Genomic DNA, 23,117 nt, shown 5'->3' with positions numbered 1-23,117 from the left:
GAAAAATTTGGGAATTCGGGGACAAAAAGGGGAATTTTAACCCAAAACTCTGGAATTTGGGGAGAAAAGGGAATTTAGGGGCAAAAAAATGGAGGATTTGGAGTAAAAAGGGGAATTTTGAGATAAAAAGTGGGGATTTGGGGTAAAAATTTGGGGGTTTGGGGTAAAAAATTGGGAATTTAGGGGCAAAAAGGGGAATTTTAAATCAAAAGTTGGGAGTTTGCGCAAAAAACAAAAAAAAAAGGAATTTTAGGGTGAAAAATGGAGAAATTGGGCTAAAAAAGGAGAATTTTGAGTCAAAAATTGGGAAATTTGGGTTAAAAGAGGGGATTTTGGGAGAAAAGAGGACACTTTAACCCAAAAAATTGGGGTGAAAAATCGGAAATTTGGGGGGCGAAAATTGGAATTTTAAATCAGAAATTGGAGCCCAACAACTAAGCCACGCCTCCAAATTCAAACCACGCCCACTCAGATTGAAGCCACGCCTCCGAATTTAAACCACGCCTCTCATCGCGACCAAACCACGCCCCCAGCAGCCAAACCACGCCTCCAAATTCAAACCACGCCCGCTTACAGTAAAGTCACGCCCCCAGATTTAAACAGCGCTTCTCGCAACACTTAAACCACGCCTCCAAACGCAAACCGCGCCTCTCATAGCAACCAAACCACGCCCCTAGCACGTAAACCACGCCTCCAAATGCAAACCACGCCTCTCATAGCAACCAATCCCCGCCCCTCCCCGTCTCCGAGCAACCAATCCCCGCCCCTCCCCGTCTCCGAGCAACCAATCCCCGCCCTTCCCCCGTCTCCCAGCAACCAATCCCCGCCCTTCCCCCGTCTCCCAGCAACCAATCCCCGCCCCTCCCCGTCTCCTAGCAACGCGTCGCGGCCGTTGTGCGTCACTTCCGGCGGCCTCCAAGATGGCGGCGGCGGGGCCCGGCTCGGTCCCGGAGGCCCCGGGCGGGTCCGGGGGGGCCCCGGGAGGGCCCCGAGCGACCCCGGAGGGTCCCGGGGGAGGAAGCGGGGCCGGGACGGGCACCGGGAGCGGGCGCGGAGCGCCGGGAAACGCGGGGAGCGCCAGGGACGCGGAGGTGGCGGTGGAGATCGGGGAGACGTATCTGTGCCGGAGGGCGGACGGGAGCTGGCGTGAGTGACACTGGGCAAACTGGGAGCGTTATACTGGTTATACTGGGCAAACTGGGATGAGTATCTGTGCCGGAGGGCGGACGGGAGCTGGCGTGAGTGACACTGGGAGGGCTATACTGGTTATACTGGGCAAACTGGGATGAGTATCTGTGCCGGAGGGCGGACGGGAGCTGGCGTGAGTGACACTGGGCAAACTGGGAGTACTGGGAGGGTTGTACTGGTTATACTGGGCAAACTGGGATGAGTGTCTGTGCCGGAGGGCGGACGGGAGCTGGCGTGAGTGATACTGGGGGGGTTATACTGGTTATACTGGGCAAACTGGGAGTGCTGGGAGGGTTATACTGGTTATACTGGGCAAACTGAGACCGTTACACTGGGTAAACTGGGGATACTGGGCAAACTGGGAGGGTTATACTGGGCAAACCGGGACCGTTACACTGGGTAAACTGGGAGGGTTATACTGGGCAAACTGGGCAAACTGGGAAGGTTATACTGGGCAAACTGGGTGGGTTATACTGGGCAAACTGGGAGGGTTATACTGGGCAAACTGGGAGGGTTATACTGGGCAAACTGGGTGGGTTATACTGGGCAAACTGGGATGGTTATACTGGGCAAACTGGGATGGTTATACTGGGCAAACTGGGAGGGTTATACTGGGCATACAGGGGTTGTGATACTGGGCAAACTGGGTAAACTGGGAGGGTTATACTGGGCAAACTGGGAGTGGGATACTGGGGGAACTGGGAATGGGGTGGGGGGAATGGGAACTGGTCCCAGTCCATTCCCAGTTTGATACTGGTCCCATCCCAGTCCCTCCCAGTCCCTCCCAGTCCATCCCAGTTAATCCCAGTTTGTTCCATTCCCCTCCCAGTCTCTCCCAGTCCCTCCCAGTCCATCCCAGTCAATCCCAGTTTGTTCCATTCCCTTCCCAGTCCCTCCCAGTCGATCCCAGTTTGTCCCAGCCCCATTCCCAGTATATCCCAGTCCATCCCAGTATATCCCAGTCAATCCCAGTTTGTTCCAGACTCGGCTGAGGTGATCCAGTCCCGCCTGAACGAGCAGGAGGCGCGCGAGGAGTTCTACGTGCACTACGTGGGCTGTGAGTGAACTGGGCAAACTGGGAGGGACTGGGACGGACTGGGATGGACTGGGAGGGACTGGGAGGGACTGGGAGAACTGGGAGGGGACTGGGAGGGACTGGGATGGACTGGGAGGGACTGGGAGGGACTGGGAATGGATTGGGAGGGACTGGGATGGACTGGGATCCACTGAGAAGGGAATGGAACAAACTGGGATTGACTGGGATGGACTGGGACAAACTGGGATGAACTGGGAGGGCACTGGGACAAACTGGGATGGACTGGGAATGGACTGGGAGGGGACTGGGATGGACTGGGACAAACTGGGAGGGGACTGGGATGGACTGGGGATGGTTCCCAGTGCTCCCAGTTCAAACCAGTAACTCCCAGTTAATCCCAAACTGGGGGGATTGGGACCCATGGGATGGATGGGGATGGTTCCCAGTGCTCCCAGTGCTCCCAGTTCACACCAGTAACTCCCAGTACAATGCACACCATGGGGATTTGGGCACCCTGGGATGGCTGGGGATGGACCAGGGGTGTCCCAGTGCTCCCAGTTCAAACCAGTGCTCCCAGTTAACCCCAAACTGGGGGGATTGGGACCCATGGGATGGGTTGGGGACAGTTCCCAGTGCTCCCAGTTCAAACCAGTGCTCCCAGTTAACCCCAAACTGGGGCGATTGGGACCCATGGGATGGGTTGGGGATGGTTCCCAGTGCTCCCAGTGCTCCCAGTAAGTCCCAGTTGTCCCAGTTAACCCCAAACTGGGGGGATTGGGACCCATGGGATGAACTGGGAGGGTTCCCAGTGCTCCCAGTAACTCCCAGTAACTCCCAGTTCAATTCACACCATGGGGATTTAAAGGCTCCGAGCAGGACGGGGTGAACTGGGGTGAACTGGGGGTGTCCCAGTGCTCCCAGTTCAAACCAGTGCTCCCAGTTCAATGCACACCATGGGGATTTAAAGGCACTGAGCAGGACGGGGTGAACTGGGGTGAACTGGGGGTGTCCCAGTGCTCCCAGTAACTCCCAGTACAATGCACACCATGGGGATTTGGGCACCCTGGGATGGCTGGGGATGGTTCCCAGTGCTCCCAGTGCTCCCAGTTCACACCAGTGCTCCCAGTTAACCCCAAACTGGGGGGATTGGGGCCCATGGGATGAACTGGGATGGTTCCCAGTGCTCCCAGTTCACACCAGTGCTCCCAGTTCACAGCAGATCCAGGGGATTTAAAGGCTCTGATCAGGATGGGGTGAACTAGGGTGAACTGGGGATGGACTGGGGGTGTCCCAGTGCTCCCAGTAACTCCCAGTAAATCCCAGTAACTCCCAGTACAATGCACACCATGGGGATTTAAAGGCTCAGAGCAGGACGGGGTGAACTGGGGTGAACTGGGGGTGTCCCAGTGCTCCCAGTTCAAACCAGTGCTCCCAGTTAACCCCAAACTGGTGTGATTGGGGCCCATGGGATGGTTCCCAGTGCTCCCAGTTCACAGCAGATCCAGGGGATTTAAAGGCTCAGAGCAGGACGGGGTGAACTGGGGTGAACTGGGGATGGACTGGGGATGGTTCCCAGTGCTCCCAGTTCAAACCAGTGCTCCCAGTTAATCCCAAACTGGGGCGATTGGGACCCATGGGATGGATGGGGAGGGTTCCCAGTGCTCCCAGTGCTCCCAGTTCACACCAGTAACTCCCAGTAACTCCCAGTTCAATGCACACCATGGGGATTTAAAGGCCCTGAGCAGGACGGGGTGAACTGGGGTGAACTGGGGTGAACTGGGGATGGACTGGGGATGGTTCCCAGTGCTCCCAGTGCTCCCAGTAAGTCCCAGTACAATGCACACCATGGGGATTTGGGCACACTGGGATGGCTGGGGATGGACTGGGGGTGTCCCAGTGCTCCCAGTAAGTCCCAGTTGTCCCAGTTAACCGGCGCCTGGACGAGTGGGTGGACCGGAACCGCCTGGGGATGGCTCCCAGTAACTCCCAGTAACTCCCAGTACAATGCACACCATGGGGATTTGGGCACACTGGGATGGCTGGGGATGGTTCCCAGTGCTCCCAGTGCTCCCAGTTCACACCAGTGCTCCCAGTTAACCGGCGCCTGGACGAGTGGGTGGACCGGAACCGCCTGGCGCTGTCCAAGAGCCTCAAGGAGGCCGCCCAGAAGAGCTCGGAGCCGTTCCTGGGGGAGCTGGCGGAGCCCGAGAGGAAAATCACCAGGAACCAGAAACGCAAACACGACGAGATCAACCACGTGCAGAAGGTCTGGGAGGCACTGGGATATACTGGGATATACTGGGAGGGGATTGGGGGGCACTGGGATATACTGGGAGGGACTGGGAGGGACTGGGAGGGGATTGGGGGGCACTGGGATATACTGGGAGGGGACTGGGAGGGACTGGGAGCGAGTTAAAGGGGACTGGGATGGAGTTAAGGGGGACTGGGATCAGTTTAGGGGGCACTGGGATGAACTGGGAGGGACTGGGAGGGGATTGGGGGGTACTGGGATATACTGGGAGGGACTGGGAGCGACTTTAAGGGGACTGGGATGGAGTTAGAGGGGATTAAATGGGGTTTAAGGGGACTGGGATCACTTTAGGGGGCACTGGGATGGACTGGGATATACTGGGATGGATTGGGATGGAACTGGGATGGACTGGGAGGGAACTGGGATATACTGGGATGGCACTGGGATGGGGTTGGGGGTTACTGGGATGGACTGGGAGGGACTGGGATGGACTGGGAGGGACTGGGAGTGAGTTTAAAGGGACTGGGATGGAGCTAAAGGGGACTGGGATCAGTTTAGAGGGCACTGGGATGGACTGGGAGGGAACTGGGATATACTGGGATGGACTGGGATGAACTGGGATGAACTGGGACCGACTGGGAGGGACTGGGAATGAACTGGGAGGGACTGGGAGGGACTGGGTTATACTGGGAGGGACTGGGATGGAGTTAGAGGGGATTGAAATGGGGTTAAAGGGACTGGGATGGAGTTAAAGGAGATTGCAATCAGTTTAGGGGGCACTGGGATGGACTGGGATGGAACTGGGATGGACTGGGAGGGACTGGGATGGACTGGGAGCGAGTTAAAGGGGACTGGGATATACTGGGAGGGGACTGGGAGGGACTGGGATATACTGGGATATACTGGGAGGGACTGGGATGAACTGGGAGGGACTGGGATGGACTGGGAGGGGATTGGGGGGCACTGGGATGGACTGGGATGGACTGGGAGGGACTGGGAGGGACTGGGATCCCACATCAAGCACTGGGCCCTACTGGTCTTTACTGGTTTCTACTGGTTCTTAGGGGTTTCCATCAGCTGTTACTGGTCTGTACTGGTCTATACTGGTCTGTACTGGTCTATACTGGTCCGTACTAGTTTATAATGGTTTATTATGGTTTATAATGGTCTATACTGGTCCGTACTGGTTTATAATGGTTTATACTGGTCTGTACCGGTTTATACTGGTCCGTACTGGTCTATACTGGTCCGTACCGGTTTATACTGGTCTATACTGGTCTGTACTGGTCTATACTGGTCCGTACTGGTTTATAATGGTTTATACTGGTCTGTACTGGTCTATACTGGTCCGTACTGGTTTTGCAGACCTACGCCGAGATGGACCCGACCACGGCGGCGCTGGAGAAGGAGCACGAGGCCGTGAGTGGGGCAGGGACAAATGCGGGGATTGGGGATTTTTATGGGAATTTTTGGGGATTTTTAATGGGAATTTTAGGGATTTTTTTGGGATTTTTTAGGGATTTTTATTTTGATTTTTGGGGAATTTTTAGGGATTTTTTAGGGATTTTTTTGATTTTTTTAATGGGTTTTTTTTTTGGATTTTTAATGGGATTTTTAATGGGATTTTTAATGGGAATTTTTTGGAATTTTTTGGGGGGATTTTTTAGGGATTTTTTTATTATTTTTTGGGAATTTTTTAGGGATTTTTTTGGGGATTTTTTAATGGGAATTTTGGGGAATTTTGAATGGGAATTTTTGGGGGATTTTTTTAGAGATTTTTTTAAATTATTTTTGGGAATTTTTGGGCTTTTTTTTTTTGGATTTTAATGGGAATTTTTTTGGGATTTTTTAGGGGAATTTTGGGGAATTTTAATGGGAATTTTTGGGGATTTTTAATAGGGATTTTTTAAATGGAATTTTGGGGATTTTTAATGGGAATTTTGGGGATTTTTTTAGGGATTTTTTGGGATTTTTAATGGAATTTTTGGGGATTTTTTAGGGATTTTTAGGGATTTTTATTGGGAATTTTTTGGGATTTTTAATAGAATTTTTTGGGATTTTTTTTAGGGATTTTTGAGGAATTTTTAGGGATTTTTATTTTGATTTTTTTGGGGAATTTTTAGGGATTTTTTTTATTTTTTTGGATTTTTTGGGATTTTAAATGGGAATTTTTTAGGGATTTTTTGGGAATTTTTTAGGGATTTTTGGGAGATTTTTAAGGGATTTTTTTTAGGAATTTTATTGGGAATTTTTGGGGATTTTTAGGGATTTTTTAGGGATTTTTTAGGGATTTTTTTTGGGGATTTTTAATGGGATTTTGAGGATTTTTAATGGATTTTTTTTTTATTTTTAATGGGAATTTTGGGGATTTTTAGTGGGTATTTTTGGGGAATTTTTAGGGATTTTTAATGGAATTTTTGGGGATTTTTTGGGGATTCTTTTAGGGATTTTTAATGGGATTTTTTTAGGAATTTTAATGGGAATTTTTGGGGATTTTTAATGGGAATTTTTGGGAATTTTTAATGAGAAATTTCTTTGATTTTTTGGGAATTTTTTGGGGGGATTTTTAATGGGAATTTTTTGGATTTTTTACGGGATGGATCCTGGGCTGGTTTTCGGCCATTTCTGGCCCTTTTTAGGTCATTTTTGGGCCATTTTTAGCGGGATTTTTGCGGGGTTTTTTGGGGATTTGGGCACCCAGGTGTGCCCAGGTGTCCATTCCAGATCACCCAGGTGAAATACATGGACAAGATCCTCACCTGGGCTGGATCCTGGGGCTGGTTTTAGGCCATTTCTGGCTGGTTTTGTCCATTTCTGGCCCTTTTTGGGTCATTTTTGGGCCATTTTTAGCGGGATTTTTGCGGGGTTTTTTGGGGATTTGGGCACCCAGGTGTGCCCAGGTGTCCATTCCAGATCTCCCAGGTGAAATACATGGACAAGATCCTCACCTGGGGCACCTGGAGATCCTCACCTGGGCTGGATCCTGGGGTGGTTTTCGGCCATTTTTGGCAGTTTCTGGGCCATTTTTGGCCCTTTTTAGGTCATTTTGGGGCCATTTTTAGTGGGATTTTTTGGGGATTTGGGCCCCCAGGTGTGCCCAGGTGTGCCCCCTGTGCCTGTCCCAGATCACCCAGGTGAAATACATGGACAAGATCCTCACCTGGGGCACCTGGAGATCCTCACCTGGGCTGGATCCTGGGCTGATTTTAGGCCATTTTCCGCTGGTTTTGGGCCATTTTGGCCGTTTTGGGGCCATTTTTAACGGGATTTTTGCGGGATTTTTTGGGGGATATGGGCGCCCAGGTGTGCCCAGGTGTGCCCAGGTGTGCCCCCTGTGCCTGTCCCAGATCACCAAGGTGAAATACGTGGACAAGATCCACACCTGGGGCACCTGGGGATGCTCACCTGGGCTGGATCCTGGGGTGGTTTTCGGCCATTTCTGGCTCTTTTTAGGTCGTTTTTGGGCCATTTTTAGCGGGGTTTTTTGGGGATTTGGGCACCCAGGTGTGCCCAGGTGTCCATCCCAGATCTCCCAGGTGAAATACGTGGACAAGATCCACACCTGGGCTGGATCCTGGGGCTGGTTTTAGGCCATTTCTGGCCATTTTTTGTCCATTTTTGGCCAGTTTTGGCCCTTTTTAGGTCATTTTTGGGCCATTTTTAGTGGGATTTTTATGGGGTTTTTTGGGGATTTGGGCACCCAGGTGTGCCCAGGTGTGCCCAGGTGTCCATTCCAGATCACCCAGGTGAAGTGCATGGACAAGATCCACACCTGGGCTGGATCCTGGGGCTGGTTTTAGGCCATTTCTGGCTGGTTTTGTCCATTTCTGGCCCTTTTTGGGTCATTTTTGGGCCATTTTTAGCGGGATTTTCGCGGGGTTTTTTGGGGATTTGGGCGTCCAGGTGTGCCCAGGTGTCCATTCCAGATCACTGAGGTGAAATACATGGACAAGATCCTCACCTGGGGCACCTGGAGATCCTCACCTGGGCTGGATCCTGGGCTGATTTTAGGCCATTTTCCGCTGGTTTTGGGCCATTTTGGCCGTTTTGGGGCCATTTTTAATGGGATTTTTATGGGATTTTTTGGGGATTTGGGCACCCAGGTGTGCCCAGGTGTGCCCAGGTGTGCCCCCTGTGCCTGTCCCAGATCACCAAGGTGAAATACGTGGACAAGATCCACACCTGGGGCACCTGGGGATGCTCACCTGGGCTGCATCCTGGGGTGGTTTGCGGCCATTTCTGGCCCTTTTTGGGTCATTTTTGGGCCATTTTTTGTGGGGTTTTTTGGGGATTTGGGCACCCAGGTGTGCCCAGGTGTGCCCAGGTGTGCCCCCTGTGCCTGTCCCAGATCACCAAGGTGAAATACGTGGACAAGATCCACACCTGGGGCACCTGGGGATGCTCACCTGGGCTGGATCCTGGGGTGGTTTTCGGCCATTTCTGGCTCTTTTTAGGTCGTTTTTGGGCCATTTTTAGCGGGGTTTTTTGGGGATTTGGGTGCCCAGGTGTGCCCAGGTGTCCATTCCAGATCACCCAGGTGAAATACATGGACAAGATCCACGATCCTGGGGCTGTTTTTAGGCCATTTTTGACCGGTTTTGGGACATTTCTGGCCCTTTTTTGGCCGTTTTAGGGCCGTTTTTAACGGGATTTTCGCGGGATTTTTTGGGGATTTGGGCACCCAGGTGTGCCCAGGTGTGCCCAGGTGTGCCCCCTGTGCCTCTCCCAGATCACCAAGGTGAAATACGTGGACAAGATCCACATTGGGCACTACGAGATCGACGCCTGGTACTTCTCGCCCTTCCCCGAGGATTACGGGAAGCAGCCCAAGCTCTGGATCTGCGAGTTCTGCCTCAAGTACATGAAATACGAGAGGAGCTACCGGCTGCACCTGGTACCTGGGCACACCTGGGGGGGAAATGAGGGAGAATTGGGAGAAATTTGGGAAAAAAATGGTGAAAATTGGGGGAAAATCGGTGAAAATTTGGTGAAAAACGGTGAAAAAACAGTGAAAATTGGGAGAAAAACGATGAAAATTGGGGGAAATTGGGAGGAAATTGGGGTTTGGGGACACCTTGGGGCATCTGGGCACACCTGGGGACAGCTGGGGGGGAGAATGAGGGGAAATTGGGGAAAATTAGGGGAAAGTTGGGGGAAAATTGGTGAAAATTGGGGTTTGGGGACACCTGGAGGGGGGAAAAGGGAGAAAATTGGGAGAAAATTGGGGAAAATTTGGTGAAAAACAGTGAAAATTTGGTGAAAATTGGGGGGAAATTGGGGGAAATTGGATTTTAGGGACACCTGGGCTGCACCTGGTACCTGGGCACAGCTGGGGGGAGAAAAGGGCGAAAATTTGGGGGAAAATTGGTGAAAATTGGATGAAAACTGGGGGTGCATTTTCTTCAGTTTTTTCCCATTTTTTCGTGGGTTTTTTTTGGGGTTTTTTAAATTTTTTGGTTTTTTTTTTGGTTTTTTCCTTCCCTCACCTGCCCGTGTCTCACCTGGGCAGGGGCAGTGCCAGTGGCGGCAGCCGCCGGGGCGGGAGATTTACCGCAAGGGCAACATCTCAGTCTACGAGGTGGACGGCAAAGACCACAAGGTGAGCGCCAGATGTGTGCCAGATGTGTGCCCAGGTGTGCCCAGCTGGGAATTCTGGGGGGGTTTGGGGCATTTTTGGGGCTTTTTTGGGGTAATTTTGGGCTTTTTTGGGGCATTTTTGAGGCATTTTTTGGGGCGATTTTGGTGGAATTTTGTGGGGTTTTGGTGGCTTTTGGGCACCTCAGGTGTGCCCAGGTGTGTGCCAGATGTGCCCAGGTGTGTCCAGGGGTGCCCAGCTGGGAATTCTGGGGAGGTTTGGGGCTTTTTTGGGGTAATTTTGGGCAATTTTTGGCCATTTTTTGGGCAATTTTCTGGCATTTTTGAGGCATTTTTTGGGGCGATTTTGGTGGAATTTTGTGGGGTTTTGGTGGCATTTGGGCACCTCAGGTGTGCCCAGATGTGCCCAGGTGTGCCCAGCTGGGAATTCTGGGGGGGTTTTGGGATTTTTGGGGCGTTTTTTGGGCGTTTTTGGGGTATTTTTTGGGCAATTTTGTGGCATTTTTGAGGCATTTTTGAGTGATTTTGGTGGAATTTTGTGGGGTTTTGGTGGCATTTGGGCACCCCAGGTGTGCCCAGGTGTGTGCCAGATGTGCCCAGGTGTGCCCAGGTGTGAATTCTGGGGAGGTTTTGGGCCATTTTTGGGCCATTTTGAGCCATTTTGATGCCACTTTGGGCCATTTTGGGGTGTTTTTTTGCCATTTGGCCGGGGTTTTTTTTGGGCTTTGTGCACTCTGGGTGTGCCCAGCTGGGAATTCTGGGTGGGTTTGGGGCATTTTTGGGCCATTTTTGGGCCATTTTGCTGGGATTTTTTGGGCACCCAGGGCGCACCAGGTGTGCCCAGGTGGGAATTCTGGGGTGGTTTTGGCCGTTTTGGGGCATTTTTTTGCCATTTTTGGGCCATTTTGGGCCATTTCGCCGGGGTTTTTTTGTGCTCTGTGCACTCTGGCTGTGCCCAGGTGTGCCCAGCTGGGAATTCTGGGGTGGTTTTGGCCATTTTTGGGCCATTTTTGTGGCATTTTTGTGATAATTTTGGGGCATTTTTAGGCCATTTTGGGGCATTTTTGGGCCATTTCGCCGGGATTTTTTTGGACTTTGGGCATTCTGGGTGTGCCCAGGTGTGCCAGGTGTGCTCAGGTGCCACCTGGGCACCTTGAATCCAGGGAATTCTGAAATCCTGGCCAATTTTGAGGTGGTTTTGGGGCATTTTTAGGCCATTTTTAGGCCATTTTTGTGCCACTTTGGGCCATTTTTGGGCCATTTCACTGGGGGTTTTTTGGGCTTTGTGCACTCTGGGTGTGCCCAGGTGTGCCCAGGTGGGAATTCTGGGGGGGTTTGGGGCCATTTTTGGGGCACTTTGGGCCATTTTTTGGGGCACTTTGGGCCATTTTTTGGGCCATTTTGGGCCATTTTTTGGGCCATTTTGGGCCATTTTGATGCCACTTAGGGCCATTTTTGGGCATTTTTGGGCCATTTTGCCGGGGTTTTTTGGGCACCCTGGCTGTGCCCAGGTGTGCCCAGGTGTGCCCAGGTGCCACCTGGGCAGCCCCAACCCAGGGGAATCCCCAAATCCTGGGGTGGTTTTGGCCATTTTTGGGCCATTTTGATGCCACTTCGGGCCATTTTTTTGCCATTTTTGGGCCATTTTGGGCCATTTTTGGGCCATTTTGCCGGGGTTTTTTTTGTGCTCTGTGCACTCCAGCTGCCCCCAGCTGTGCCCAGGTGTGAATCCCAGGTGTGTTTGTGCTCAGATCTATTGCCAGAACCTGTGCCTGCTGGCCAAGCTGTTCCTGGACCACAAGACGCTTTACTTCGACGTGGAGCCCTTCGTGTTCTACCTGCTCACCGAGGTCGACCGCCAGGGCGCCCACATCGTCGGCTACTTCTCCAAGGTGCGCACACCTGGGCACAGCTGGGCACAGCTGGGGCACCTGGGATACACCTGGGAACACCTGGGCACAGCTGGGGGCACCTGGGCACAGCTGGGGGGGCTTGGGGGGGCTTGGGGCACACCTGGGCACAGCTGGGCACAGCTGGGCACAGCTGGGATACACCTGGGATACACCTGGGCACAGCTGGGGCACCTGGGATACACCTGGGGGTACCTGGGATACACCTGGGCACAGCTGGGCACACCTGGGGGGGCTTGGGGGTACCTGGGATACACCTGAGATACACCTAGGATACACCTGGGCACACCTGGGCACAGCTGGGCATGGCTGGGGGGGCTTGGGGCACACCTGGGCACAGCTGGGGGTACCTGGGATACACCTGGGCACACCTGGGCACAGCTGGGGCACAGCTGGGGGCACCTGGGATAGACCTGGGGGGTGGTGGGGATACCTGGGGTACACCTGGGGTGCACTTGGGGCACAGCTGGGGGCACCTGAGGGGGCTTGGGGCACACCTGGGGGCAACTGGGAGGGGCTGGGGGGGGCTTGGGATACACCTGGGATACACCTGGGCACAGCTGGGCACACCTGGGGGACAGCTGGGGACAGCTGGGGGGAACTGGGACACCTGGGGGAGCTTGGGGCACACCTGGGGACAACTGGGCACATCTGGGGACTCACCTGGAGCACCTGAGGGCACCTTGGAGGGCCCAGAATGCACCTGGGGGGCACCTAGGATAGACCTGGGGACTCACCTGGGGGCACCTGGGATACACCTGGGATACACCTGGGCACAGCTGGGCACACCTGGGATACACCTGGGATACACCTGGGATAGACCTGGGCACAGCTGGGCACACCTGGGATAGAGCTGGGACAACTGGGGGTACCTGGGGACAGTTGGGTACATCTGGGATACACCTGGGGGCACCTGAGGGGGCTTGGGGATACCTGGGGGTACCTGGGATACACCTGGGCACAGCTGGGCACACCTGGGGCACACCTGGGAGGGGCTTGGGGGTACCTGGGGGTACCTGGGATACACCTGGGCACAGCTGGGGGGAACTGGGGGGGCTTGGGGGTACCTGGGATACACCTGGGCACAGCTGGGGACTCACCTGGAGCACCTGAGGGCACCTTGGAGGGCCCAGAATGCACCTGGGGGGCACCTGGGGCACACCTGGGCACACCTGGGGACAGCTGGGAGGGGCTGGAATGCACCTGGGATAGACTTGGGTACACCTGGGGGCAGCTGAGGGGAACTGGGAACACCTGGGATGCACCTGGGGCACACCTGGGGGCACATGGGGACTCACCTGGGGACAGCTGAGGGAGCTTGGGATAGACCTGGGGCACCTGAGGGGGCTTGGGGCACACCTGGGCACACCTGGAAGGGGCTGGGGGTACCTGGGATAGACCTGGGCACATCTGGGGACTCACCTGGGGGCACATGGGGGAGCTTGGGATAGACCTGGGGGCACCTGGGGCACATCTGGGGTACCTGAGGGGGCTTGGGGCAGCTGGGGACACCTGGGGGGACTTGGGATACACCTGAGATACACCTGGGATAGACCTGGGCACAGCTGGGGGCACCTTAGGGGGCTTGGGGCACACCTGGGCACAGCTGGGGCACAGCTGGGGGCAACTGGGATAGACCTGGGATAGAGCTGGGCACACCTGGGGACTCACCTGTCACACCTGGGGCACATCTGGGGACTCAACCGGGGACACCTGGGGGAAACTGGGGCACAGCTGGGCACAGCTGGGGATACCTGAGGGCACCTAGGGACACCTGGGATAGACCTGGGGACACCTGAGGGGGGCTTGGGATACACCTGGGGGCACCTGGGCACTCACCTGCGTCCCCTCAATGTCCCAAAAACCCCAAAAAATCCCCAAAAATCCCCAAAATCCCCGAATATTTTCCATGTCCTCAACGCCCAAAACGTCCAAAAACGACCCCAAAATTTGGGAATTTTTTGTAATTTTCCCAAAATTCCCATTTTTGGCAGGAAAAGGAGTCCCCAGACGGGAACAACGTCGCCTGCATCCTGACCCTGCCCCCGTACCAGCGCCGCGGATACGGAAAATTCCTGATCGCCTTCAGTCAGTGCCAGAATCGGGGAAATTGGGGAATTTTGGGGAAATTTGGGAATTTTGGGGGGTTCCGAGGAAATTTGGGAATTTTGGGGGGGTCCAGGAAATTGGGGAGAGGAAAAAATTGGGGAAAAATTGGGAAAAAATGAGGGGAAATTGCCCAAAAGTTGGGAAATTGTGGGAATTTTTGGGGGGGTTCCAAAAAAATTGGGGAATTTTGGGGGTCCCAAATTAAAAATTTGGGAATTTTTTGGGGGTCTCAAAAGAAAATTTGGGAATTTTGGGAGGGAGGGGAAAAAAATGAGGGAAAATCACCAAAAATTGGGAAATTCTGGAAATTTGGGGAGGTTCCCAAAAAAATTTGGGAATTTTGGGGTGGTTCTGAGAAAATTTGGGAATTTTGGGGGGTCCAGGAAATTGGGAAGAGGAAAAAAATTGGGAAGAAATTGGGGGAAAATTGGGGAAAAATTGGGGAAAAATTGGGAAAAAATGAGGGGAAATTGCCCAAAAATGGGAAAATTCTGGGAATTTGGGGAGGTCCTGAAAAAAATTGGGAATTTTTGGGAGATCCCAAATTAAAAATTTGGGAATTTTGGGGGGTTCCCAGAGAAAATTTGGGAATTTTGGGGGGTCCAGGAAATTGGGGAGAGGAAAAAATTGGGGAAAAATTGGGAAAAAATTGGGGAAAAATGAGGGGAAATTGTGTAAAAATGGGAAAATTCTGGGAATTTTGGATTTGGGAAGGTCCTGAAAAAAATTTGGGAATTTTTGGGAGATCCCAAATTAAAAATTTGGGAATTTTGGGGGGTTCCCAGGGAAAATTTGGGAATTTTTGGGGGTCCTGAAAAAAATTTGGGAATTTTGGGGGATCCCAGAGAAAATCTGGGAATTTTTGGGGGTCTCAAATTAAAAATTTGGGAATTTCGAGGGGTCCAGGAAATTGGGAACAGGAGGAAAATTGGGAAGAAATTGGGATAAAATGAGGGGAAATTGCCCAAAAATGGGAAAATTGTGGGAATTTTTGGGGGTCCCAAATTAAAAATTTGGGAATTTTGGGAGATCTTAAATTAAAAATTTGGGAATTTTGGGGGGTTCCCAGAGAAAATTTGGGAATTTTTGGGGGTCCTAAGGAAATTGGGAACATGGGGAAAAATTGGGAAGAAATTGGGAAAAAATGAGGGGAAATTGTGTAAAAATGGGAAAATTCTGGGAATTTTGGAATTTGGGAAGGTCCTGAAAAAAATTTGGGAATTTTGGGGGATCCCAAATTAAAAATTGGGGAATTTTGGGGGGTTCTCGAAAAAAAATTTGGGAATTTTTGGGGGTCTCAAATTAAAAATTTGGGAATTCTTGGGGGTCCTAAGGAAATTGGGAACAGGAGGAAAATTGGGAAAAAAATTGGGGAAAAATTGGGAAAAAATGAGGGGAAATTGCCCAAAAATTGGGAAAATTCTGGAAATTTGGGGAGGTCCTGAAAAAAATTGGGAATTTTTGGGAGATCCCAAATTAAAAATTTGGGAATTTTGGGGGGTTCCCAGAGAAAATTTGGGAATTTTTGGGGGTCCTAAGGAAATTGGGAAGGGGGAAAAATTGGGGAAAAATTGGGAAAAAATTGGGAAAAAATGAGGGGAAATTGTGTAAAAATGGGAAAATTCTGGGAATTTTGGATTTGGGAAGGTCCTGAAAAAAATTTGGGAATTTTGGGGGATCCCAAATTAAAAATTTGGGAATTTTGGGGGGTTCTCGAAAAAAAATTTGGGAATTTTTGGGGGTCTCAAATTAAAAATTTGGGAATTCTTGGGGGTCCTAAGGAAATTGGGAACAGGAGGAAAATTGGGAAAAAATTGGGGAAAAATTGGGAAAAAATGAGGGGAAATTGCCCAAAAATTGGGAAAATTCTGGGAATTTGGGGAGGTCCTGAAAAAATTTGGGAATTTTTGGGAGATCCCAAATTAAAAATTTGGGAATTTTGGGTGGAATTTTGAGGGAATTTTGGGGATTTTTGGGTGGAATTTTGGGGATTTTTGAGGGAATTTCAGGGAATTTTGGGATCCCCTTAAATCCATGAATTCCCTGGAATTTTTGGACGGATTTTGGGTGGAATTTGATGAATTTTTGGTGAATTTTTTGTGAAATTTTAGGGGATTTTTGGGTGGAATTTCAGGGATTTATGTGGGAATTTCGGGGATTTTTGGGTTCCCCTGAAATCCACGGATTCCCTGGAATTTTGGGATGGATTTTGGGTGGAATTTTGGGTGGAATTTTGGGGATTTTCTGAGGGAATTTTGGGGGATTTTTGGGTGGAATTTTGGGTGGAATTTGATGGAATTTTGGTGAAATTTTGAGGGAATTTCGGGGGATTTTTGGGTGGAATTTTGGGGATTTTCTGAGGGAATTTTGGGGGATTTTTGAGGCAATTTTGGGGATTTTCTGAGGGAATTTTGGGGGATTTTTGATGGAATTTAGGATGGATTTTTGAGGGAATTTCGGGATAGATTTTGGGTGGAATTTTGGGTGATTTTGGGTGGAATTTTGAGGGAATTTTGGGGTATTTTTGAGGGAATTTTGGGGGATTTTCTGAGGGAATTTTGGGGGATTTTCTGAGGGAATTTGGGGGGATTCTTGGGTGAAATTTTGGGGATTTTGTGAGGGAATTTCGGGGGATTTTTTTGGGTAGAATTTGGGTGATTTTGGGTGATTTTGGGCGGGTTTTTTCCAGGTTACGAGCTGTCCAAGCTGGAGAGCACCAAGTGGAAATTCAGGATTTTCTGAGGGATTTTTTTGGGATTTTTGAGGGAATTTTGGGGGATTTTTGGCTGGAACTTTGGGGATTTTCTGAGGGAATTTCGGGGGATTTTTGGTGAAATTTTGAGGGAATTTTGGGGAATTTTGGGATCCCCTGCAATCCACGGATTCCCTGGAATTTTTGGATGGATTTTGGGTGGAATTTGATGGAATTTTGGGTGGAATTTTGAGGGAATTTTGGGGATTTTCTGAGGGAATTTCGGGGGATTTTTGAGGGAATTTTGGGGAATTTTTGAGGGAATTTCAGGGATTTTTGGGATCCCCTGGATTCTATGGATTCCCTGGAATTCCGGGATGGATTTTGGGTGGAATTTGATGAATTTTTGGTGAAATTTTGAGGGAATTTCGGGGGATTTTTGGGTGGAATTTTGGGGATTTTCTGAGGGAATTTTGGGGGATTTTGGGTGGAATTTGGAGGGAATTTTGGGGTATTTTTGAGGGAATTTCGGGGGATTTTTGGGTGAAATTTTGGGGATTTTGTGAGGGAATTTTGGGGGGTTTTTGGGTGAAATTTTGGGTGGAATTTTGGGTGATTTTGGGTGATTTTGGGTGGGTTTTGCCCAGGTTACGAGCTGTCCATGCTGGAGAGCACCAAGTGGAAATTCAGGATTTTCTGAGGGATTTTTTTTAGGATTTTTGAGGGAATTTTGGTGGATTTTGTGAGGGAATTTCGGGGGATTTTTTGGGTGTAATTTTGGGTGATTTTGGGCGGAATTTTGGGTGATTTTGGGTGGGTTTTTGCCCAGGTTACGAGCTGTCCAAGCTGGAGAGCACCGTGGGCTCCCCGGAGAAGCCGCTCTCGGACCTGGGCAAGCTCAGCTACCGCAGCTACTGGTCCTGGGTGCTGCTGGAGATCCTCAGGGACTTCAGGGGCACCCTCTCCATCAAGGACCTCAGGTAGGACCAGTATGGACCAGTATGGACCAGTATGGACCAGTATGGGCCCAAAAATCCCCATAGAAACCCATAGAAATCCATAGAAACCAGTATAAACCAGTGACTCCCCTGGTCCTGGAGATCCTCAGGGACTTCAGAGGGACCCTGTCCATCAAGGACCTCAGGTAGGACCAGTATAAACCAGTATGGACCAGTACAAACCAGTATGGACCAGTATGGGCCCAAAAATCCCCATTGAAATCCATAAAAATCCATAGAAACCAGTATAAACCAGTACAAACCAGTGACTCACCTGGTCCTGGGTGCTGCTGGAGATCCTCAGGGACTTCAGAGGGACCCTGTCCATCAAGGACCTCAGGTAGGACCAGTATAAACCAGTATGGACCAGTATAAACCAGTATGGACCCAAAAATCCCCATAGAAATCCATGGAAATCCATAGAAACCAGTACAAACCAGTATAAACCAGTACAAACCAGTGACTCACCTGGTTCTGGAGATCCTCAGGGACTTCAGGGGCACCCTGTCCATCAAGGACCTCAGGTAGGACCAGTATGGACCAGTATAAACCAGTATGGGCCCAAAAATCCCCATAGAAATCCATGGAAATCCATAGAAACCAGTATAAACCAGTATGGACCAGTATAAACCAGTGACTCCCCTGGTCCTGGAGATCCTCAGGGACTTCAGGGGCACCCTCTCCATCAAGGACCTCAGGTAGGACCAGTATGGACCAGTATAAACCAGTATGGGCCCAAAAATCCCCATAGAAATCCATGGAAATCCATAGAAACCAGTATAAACCAGTATGGACCAGTATAAACCAGTGACTCCCCTGGTCCTGGAGATCCTCAGGGACTTCAGGGGCACCCTCTCCATCAAGGACCTCAGGTAGGACCAGTATGGACCAGTATAAACCAGTATGGGCCCAAAAATCCCCATAGAAATCCATGGAAATCCATAGAAACCAGTATAAACCAGTATGGACCAGTATAAACCAGTGACTCCCCTGGTCCTGGGTGCTGCTGGAGATCCTCAGGGACTTCAGGGGCACCCTCTCCATCAAGGACCTCAGGTAGGACCAGTATGGACCAGTATAAACCAGTATGGGCCCAAAAATCCCCATAGAAATCCATGGAAATCCATAGAAACCAGTACAGACCAGTATAAACCAGTATAAACCAGTGACTCACCTGGTTCTGGAGATCCTCAGGGACTTCAGGGGCACCCTCTCCATCAAGGACCTCAGGTAGGACCAGTATGGACCAGTATGGACCAGTATGGACCAGTATGGACCCAAAAATCCCCATTGAAATCCATAGAAACCAGTACAAACCAGTATAAACCAGTACAGACCAGTACGGACCAGTATGGGCCCAAAAATCCCCATTGAAATCCATAGAAACCAGTACAGACCAGTATGGACCAGTACGGACCAGTATAAACCAGTATGGACCAGTATGGACCCAAAAATCCCCATTGAAATCCATGGAAATCCATAGAAACCAGTACAAACCAGTATAAACCAGTATAGACCAGTATGGACCAGTACAAATCAGTACAGACCAGTACAAACCAGTATGGGCCCAAAAATCCCCATAGAAATCCATAGAAACCAGTGGTCACTCAATGGTCAGTGGTCACTCAGTGGTCACTCAATGGTCACTCATTGGTCACTCAATGGTCACTCAATGGTCACTCATTGGTCACTCATTGGTCACTCATTGGTCACTCCCATGGCTCAGTGGTCACTCAGTGGTCACTGTGGTCACTCAGTGGTCACTCAGTGGTCACTCATTGGTCACTCATTGGTCACTGTGGTCACTCAGTGGTCACTCAATGGTCACTCAGTGGTCACTCATTGGTCACTCTGTGGTCACTCATTGGTCACTAATTGGTCACTCTATGGTCACTCATTGGTCACTCAATGGTCACTCAGGGGTCACTCATTGGTCACTCAATGGTCACTCAATGGTCACTCCATGGTCACTCTGTGGTCACTCATTGGTCACTCATTGGTCACTCCCATGGCTCAGTGGTCACTCAGTGGTCACTCAGTGGTCACTCCCGTGTCCAGCCAGATGACCAGCATCACGCAGACGGACATCATCAGCACAGTGACCATTGCCATGAGTTCAATGCTCACTCCCACGGCTCAGTGGTCACTCCCATGAGTCCAATGGTCACTGTGGTCACTCAGTGGTCACTCTGGTCACTCAGTGGTCACTCAGTGGTCACTCAGTGGTCACTCCCGTGTCCGTGTGTCCAGCCAGATGACCAGCATCACGCAGACGGACATCATCAGCACGCTGCAGTCGCTCAACATGGTCAAGTACTGGAAGGGGCAGCACGTCATCTGCGTCACCCCCAAGCTGGTGGAGGAGCACCTCAAGAGCGCCCAGTACAAGAAACCGCCCATCACCGGTCAGTAATTAGCGCCTCGCTAATTGCACGGCGCTAATTAGCCGCTTGATTAATGCCGGAGCGGGGATTGGGGCCGTAATGAACGGGGGAATGAGAGATTGGGGAAGGGAAGCGCCCCCACCCGTGAATGGTTCGGTCCGGAAATGCCCCTAAGGTTCTCCCCTTAATTAATTCAATTAATTAAAATTTAATTAATTTAAAGGGATTAATTCTGGTTAATGATCGCCACCTTAATGAGGTTCTTTTAAAGGGCATGCTCATTAATTAATGTACATTAATTAGTAAATAAACCTTAATGGACAACCCCCTCACCAAGAATGGTTCCGTCCGGAAATGCCCCTAAGGCTCCACCATTAATGAATTTAATTAATTAAAATTAAATTAATCAAAATAAGTTAATTCTGGTTAATGATCACCAGCTTAATGACTTACTCTTAAACAGCATGCTCATTAATTAATGTACATTAATTAGTAAATAAACCTTAATGGATAATCCCCCCCACCATGAATGGTTCGGTCCAGAACCCCCCCCCAAGGCTCCATAATTAATGAACGTTGTTAATTAATTAATTTCCATTAACGACCGCTGGCTTAAAGAGCTTCTGTTAAAGAACACCCTCGTTAATTAACACTTTGTAATTAATAGACTCCCCCCATTAATAACGCCCTAATTAACAGCTCCTTTAATTATGCCTAATTAACACTGTATTGACTTGCCCATTAATAACCCCACTAATTAACCCCCCCGTTAATTACCCCCTAATTAACATCACTGACTCCCCATTCCCAACCACACTTTTAATTACCCCCCATTAATTACCCCCATTAATTAACCCCCATTAATTACCCCCTAATTAACACTCTTAATGACTCCCCCATTAATTACCCCCCTAATTAATGCTCCCCCATTAATTCCCCCTAATTAACACCCCTCATTAATTACCCCCTAATTAACATCACTGCATTCCCCATTCCCAACCCCACTTTTAATCACCCCCATTAATTACCCCCATTAATTACCCCCATAATTAATTAATTCCCCCCTAATTACCGCCCCAGTGGCTGGCTGAGGTGCTAATTAGCGCTAATTAACTCTGTTAATTGCAGTGGACTCCATCTGCCTGCGCTGGGCGCCCCCGAAGCACAAACAGGCCAAGGTGGCCAAGAAGTGAAATTCGGATTTTTGCCCAATTTTGGGGGTTTTTACCCCAAAGTTTTGGGGCATTTTCCTCCAATTTTGGGATCTTTTTTTTTTTTCCCTTCCAATTTTGGGTTTTCCTCCAATTTTGGGGATTTTCCCTCAATTTTTGGGGATTTTTCCTCAATTTTTGGGGATTTTTCCTCAAATTTTTGGGGTTTTTTCCTCAATTTTGGGGATTTTTTCCTGAAATTTTGGGGATTTTTTCCCTCAAATTTTTGGGGATTTTCCCTCAAATTTTTGGGGCATTTTCCTCCAATTTTGGGATCTTTTTTTTTTTCTTCCTGTTTCGGGTTTTGCTCCAATTTTGGGGATTTTCCCTGAAATTTTGGGGTTTTCCCCTGAAATTTTGGGGTTTTTCCTCCAATTTTGGGGATTTTTTCTTCCAATTTTTGGGGATTTTTCCTCAAATTTTTGGGGATTTTTCCCTGAAATTTTGGGGATTTTCCCTCAAATTTTTGGGGCATTTTCCTCCAAGTTTGGGATCTTTATTTTTTTTTCCCTCCAGTTTTGGGTTTCTCCCCTCAATTTTTGGGGTTTTCCCCTCAATTTTTGGGAATTTTTCCTCAAATTTAGGAATTTTTCCTCAAATTTTGGTTATTTTTTCCCTCAAATTTTTGGGGATTTTTCCCTCAAATTTTTGGGGCATTTTCCTCCAATTTTGGGATCTTTATTTTTCCCCCTTCCAGTTTTTGGGTTTTCCTCCAATTTTGGGGATTTTCCCTCAATTTTTGGGGATTTTTCCTCAAATTTTTGGGGTTTTTTCCTCAATTTTGGGGATTTTTTCCTGAAATTTTGGGGATTTTTCCCTCAATTTTTGGGGATTTTTTCCTCAAATTTTTGGGGCATTTTCCTCCAATTTTGGGATCTTTTTTTTTCCCTCCAGTTCCGGGTTTTCCTCCAATTTTGGGGATTTTTTCGTCAAAATTTTGGGGATTTTTTCGTCAAATTTGTGGGGATTTTCCCTCAAATTTTGGGGATCTTTTCCTCAAATTTTTGGGATTTTTTCCCTCAAATTTTTGGGATTTTTCCCTCAAATTTTGGGGATTTTTTCCCTGAAATTTTTGGGATTTTTCCTCAAATTTTGGGGATTTTTTCCCTCAAACTTTTGGGATTTTTCCCTGAAATTTTGGGGATTTTTTCCCCTGAAATTTTGGGGTTTTTCCCTCAAATTTTTGGGATTTTTCCCTGAAATTTTGGGATTTTTCCCTCAATTTTTGGGGATTTTTCCTCAAATTTTTGGGATTTTTCCCTGAAATTTTGGGGATTTTTTCCTCAAATTTTTGGCGTTTCTCTCCCTAAGTTTTGGGTTTGCCCCCAAATTTTTGGGTTTTCCTCCAATTTTGGGATTTTCCCTCCAGTTTTGCAATTTTCCCTCCAATTTTGGGGATTTTTCCCTCAGTTTTGGGGATTTTCCCTCACATTTTTGGCATTTTCCCCTCAGTTTTGGGTGGATTTCCCTCCAATTTTGGGATTTTTCCCCCAACTTTTGGGGTTCCTCCCAAATTTTTGGGGTTCCCCTCACTCAGTTTTGAGTTTTCCCCCAAATTTTGCCATTTTCCCAAATTTTTGGGGATTTTCCCCCCAAAATTTTGTGGTTTTTCCCCAAATTTTTGTGATTTTTTCCCCAAATTTTTGTGGTTTTTCCCCCAAATTTTTGGGGTCCCCATTTCCCTCCCCCTCCCAAATTTTGGGGTCTCCCCCACCCCCAAATAAAGCAGGAAAAAGGACGGGG

The 23,117-nt window shown here is 49.4% G+C and overlaps 1 protein-coding gene and 3 long non-coding RNA genes across 5 annotated transcripts; 2 read left to right on the top strand and 2 right to left on the bottom strand.

The window, feature by feature from the left end:
• The first annotated feature begins 873 nt into the window (after positions 1-873).
• KAT8 (lysine acetyltransferase 8) lies at positions 874-23,112 on the top strand. 2 transcript variants are annotated; one of them, XM_071419410.1, is made up of 11 exons: positions 874-1,146; positions 2,171-2,245; positions 4,318-4,490; positions 5,841-5,894; positions 9,205-9,369; positions 9,985-10,074; positions 11,822-11,962; positions 13,975-14,068; positions 17,611-17,761; positions 20,030-20,184; positions 21,292-23,112. In XM_071419410.1, the coding sequence occupies exons 1-11, from the start codon at positions 921-923 to the stop codon at positions 21,354-21,356; spliced, it is 1,389 nt and encodes a 462-aa protein (XP_071275511.1). In that variant the 5' UTR covers positions 874-920; the 3' UTR covers positions 21,357-23,112. The 2 variants fall into 2 exon arrangements, with proteins under 2 accessions (XP_071275511.1, XP_071275512.1); XM_071419411.1 differs by lacking the exons at positions 20,030-20,184; positions 21,292-23,112 and adding an exon at positions 19,838-19,949 and having other exon boundaries at positions 875-1,146.
• Positions 11,969-13,025, bottom strand: LOC139586200 (uncharacterized). Its single transcript, XR_011677512.1, has 3 exons — positions 12,997-13,025; positions 12,084-12,165; positions 11,969-11,982 (listed from the first exon to the last, which is right to left on the bottom strand). It is a non-coding gene; the product is annotated as an uncharacterized lncRNA (long non-coding RNA).
• Positions 12,510-12,973, bottom strand: LOC139586198 (uncharacterized). The gene is made up of 3 exons (XR_011677510.1): positions 12,924-12,973; positions 12,718-12,802; positions 12,510-12,550 (listed from the first exon to the last, which is right to left on the bottom strand). It is a non-coding gene; the product is annotated as an uncharacterized lncRNA (long non-coding RNA).
• Positions 14,140-17,590, top strand: LOC139586195 (uncharacterized). The gene is made up of 3 exons (XR_011677506.1): positions 14,140-14,689; positions 14,835-16,314; positions 16,855-17,590. It is a non-coding gene; the product is annotated as an uncharacterized lncRNA (long non-coding RNA).
• Positions 23,113-23,117: the final 5 nt, after the last annotated feature.

Source organism: Agelaius tricolor, unplaced genomic scaffold (genome assembly GCF_023055355.1).
Source record: "Agelaius tricolor isolate 1412-34295 unplaced genomic scaffold, bAgeTri1.0.p SCAF_107, whole genome shotgun sequence".
Lineage (NCBI taxonomy): Eukaryota > Metazoa > Chordata > Aves > Passeriformes > Icteridae > Agelaius > Agelaius tricolor.
The sequence above is the reverse complement of the archived record's forward strand: the minus strand, read 5'-3'. Positions and strand labels throughout refer to the sequence as shown.

What these genes read in the sequence shown, in the direction of transcription:
- KAT8 (XM_071419410.1), top strand. Translation starts at nt 921, where the DNA reads ATGGCGGCGGCGGGGCCCGGCTCGGTCCCGGAGGCCCCGGGCGGGTCC. An exon ending in CTACGTGCACTACGTGGGCT is followed by an intron (nt 2,246 to 4,317) that starts GTGAGTGAACTG and finishes CAGTGCTCCCAG; the next exon opens with TTAACCGGCGCCTGGACGAG. An exon ending in TGGAGAAGGAGCACGAGGCC is followed by an intron (nt 5,895 to 9,204) that starts GTGAGTGGGGCA and finishes TGCCTCTCCCAG; the next exon opens with ATCACCAAGGTGAAATACGT.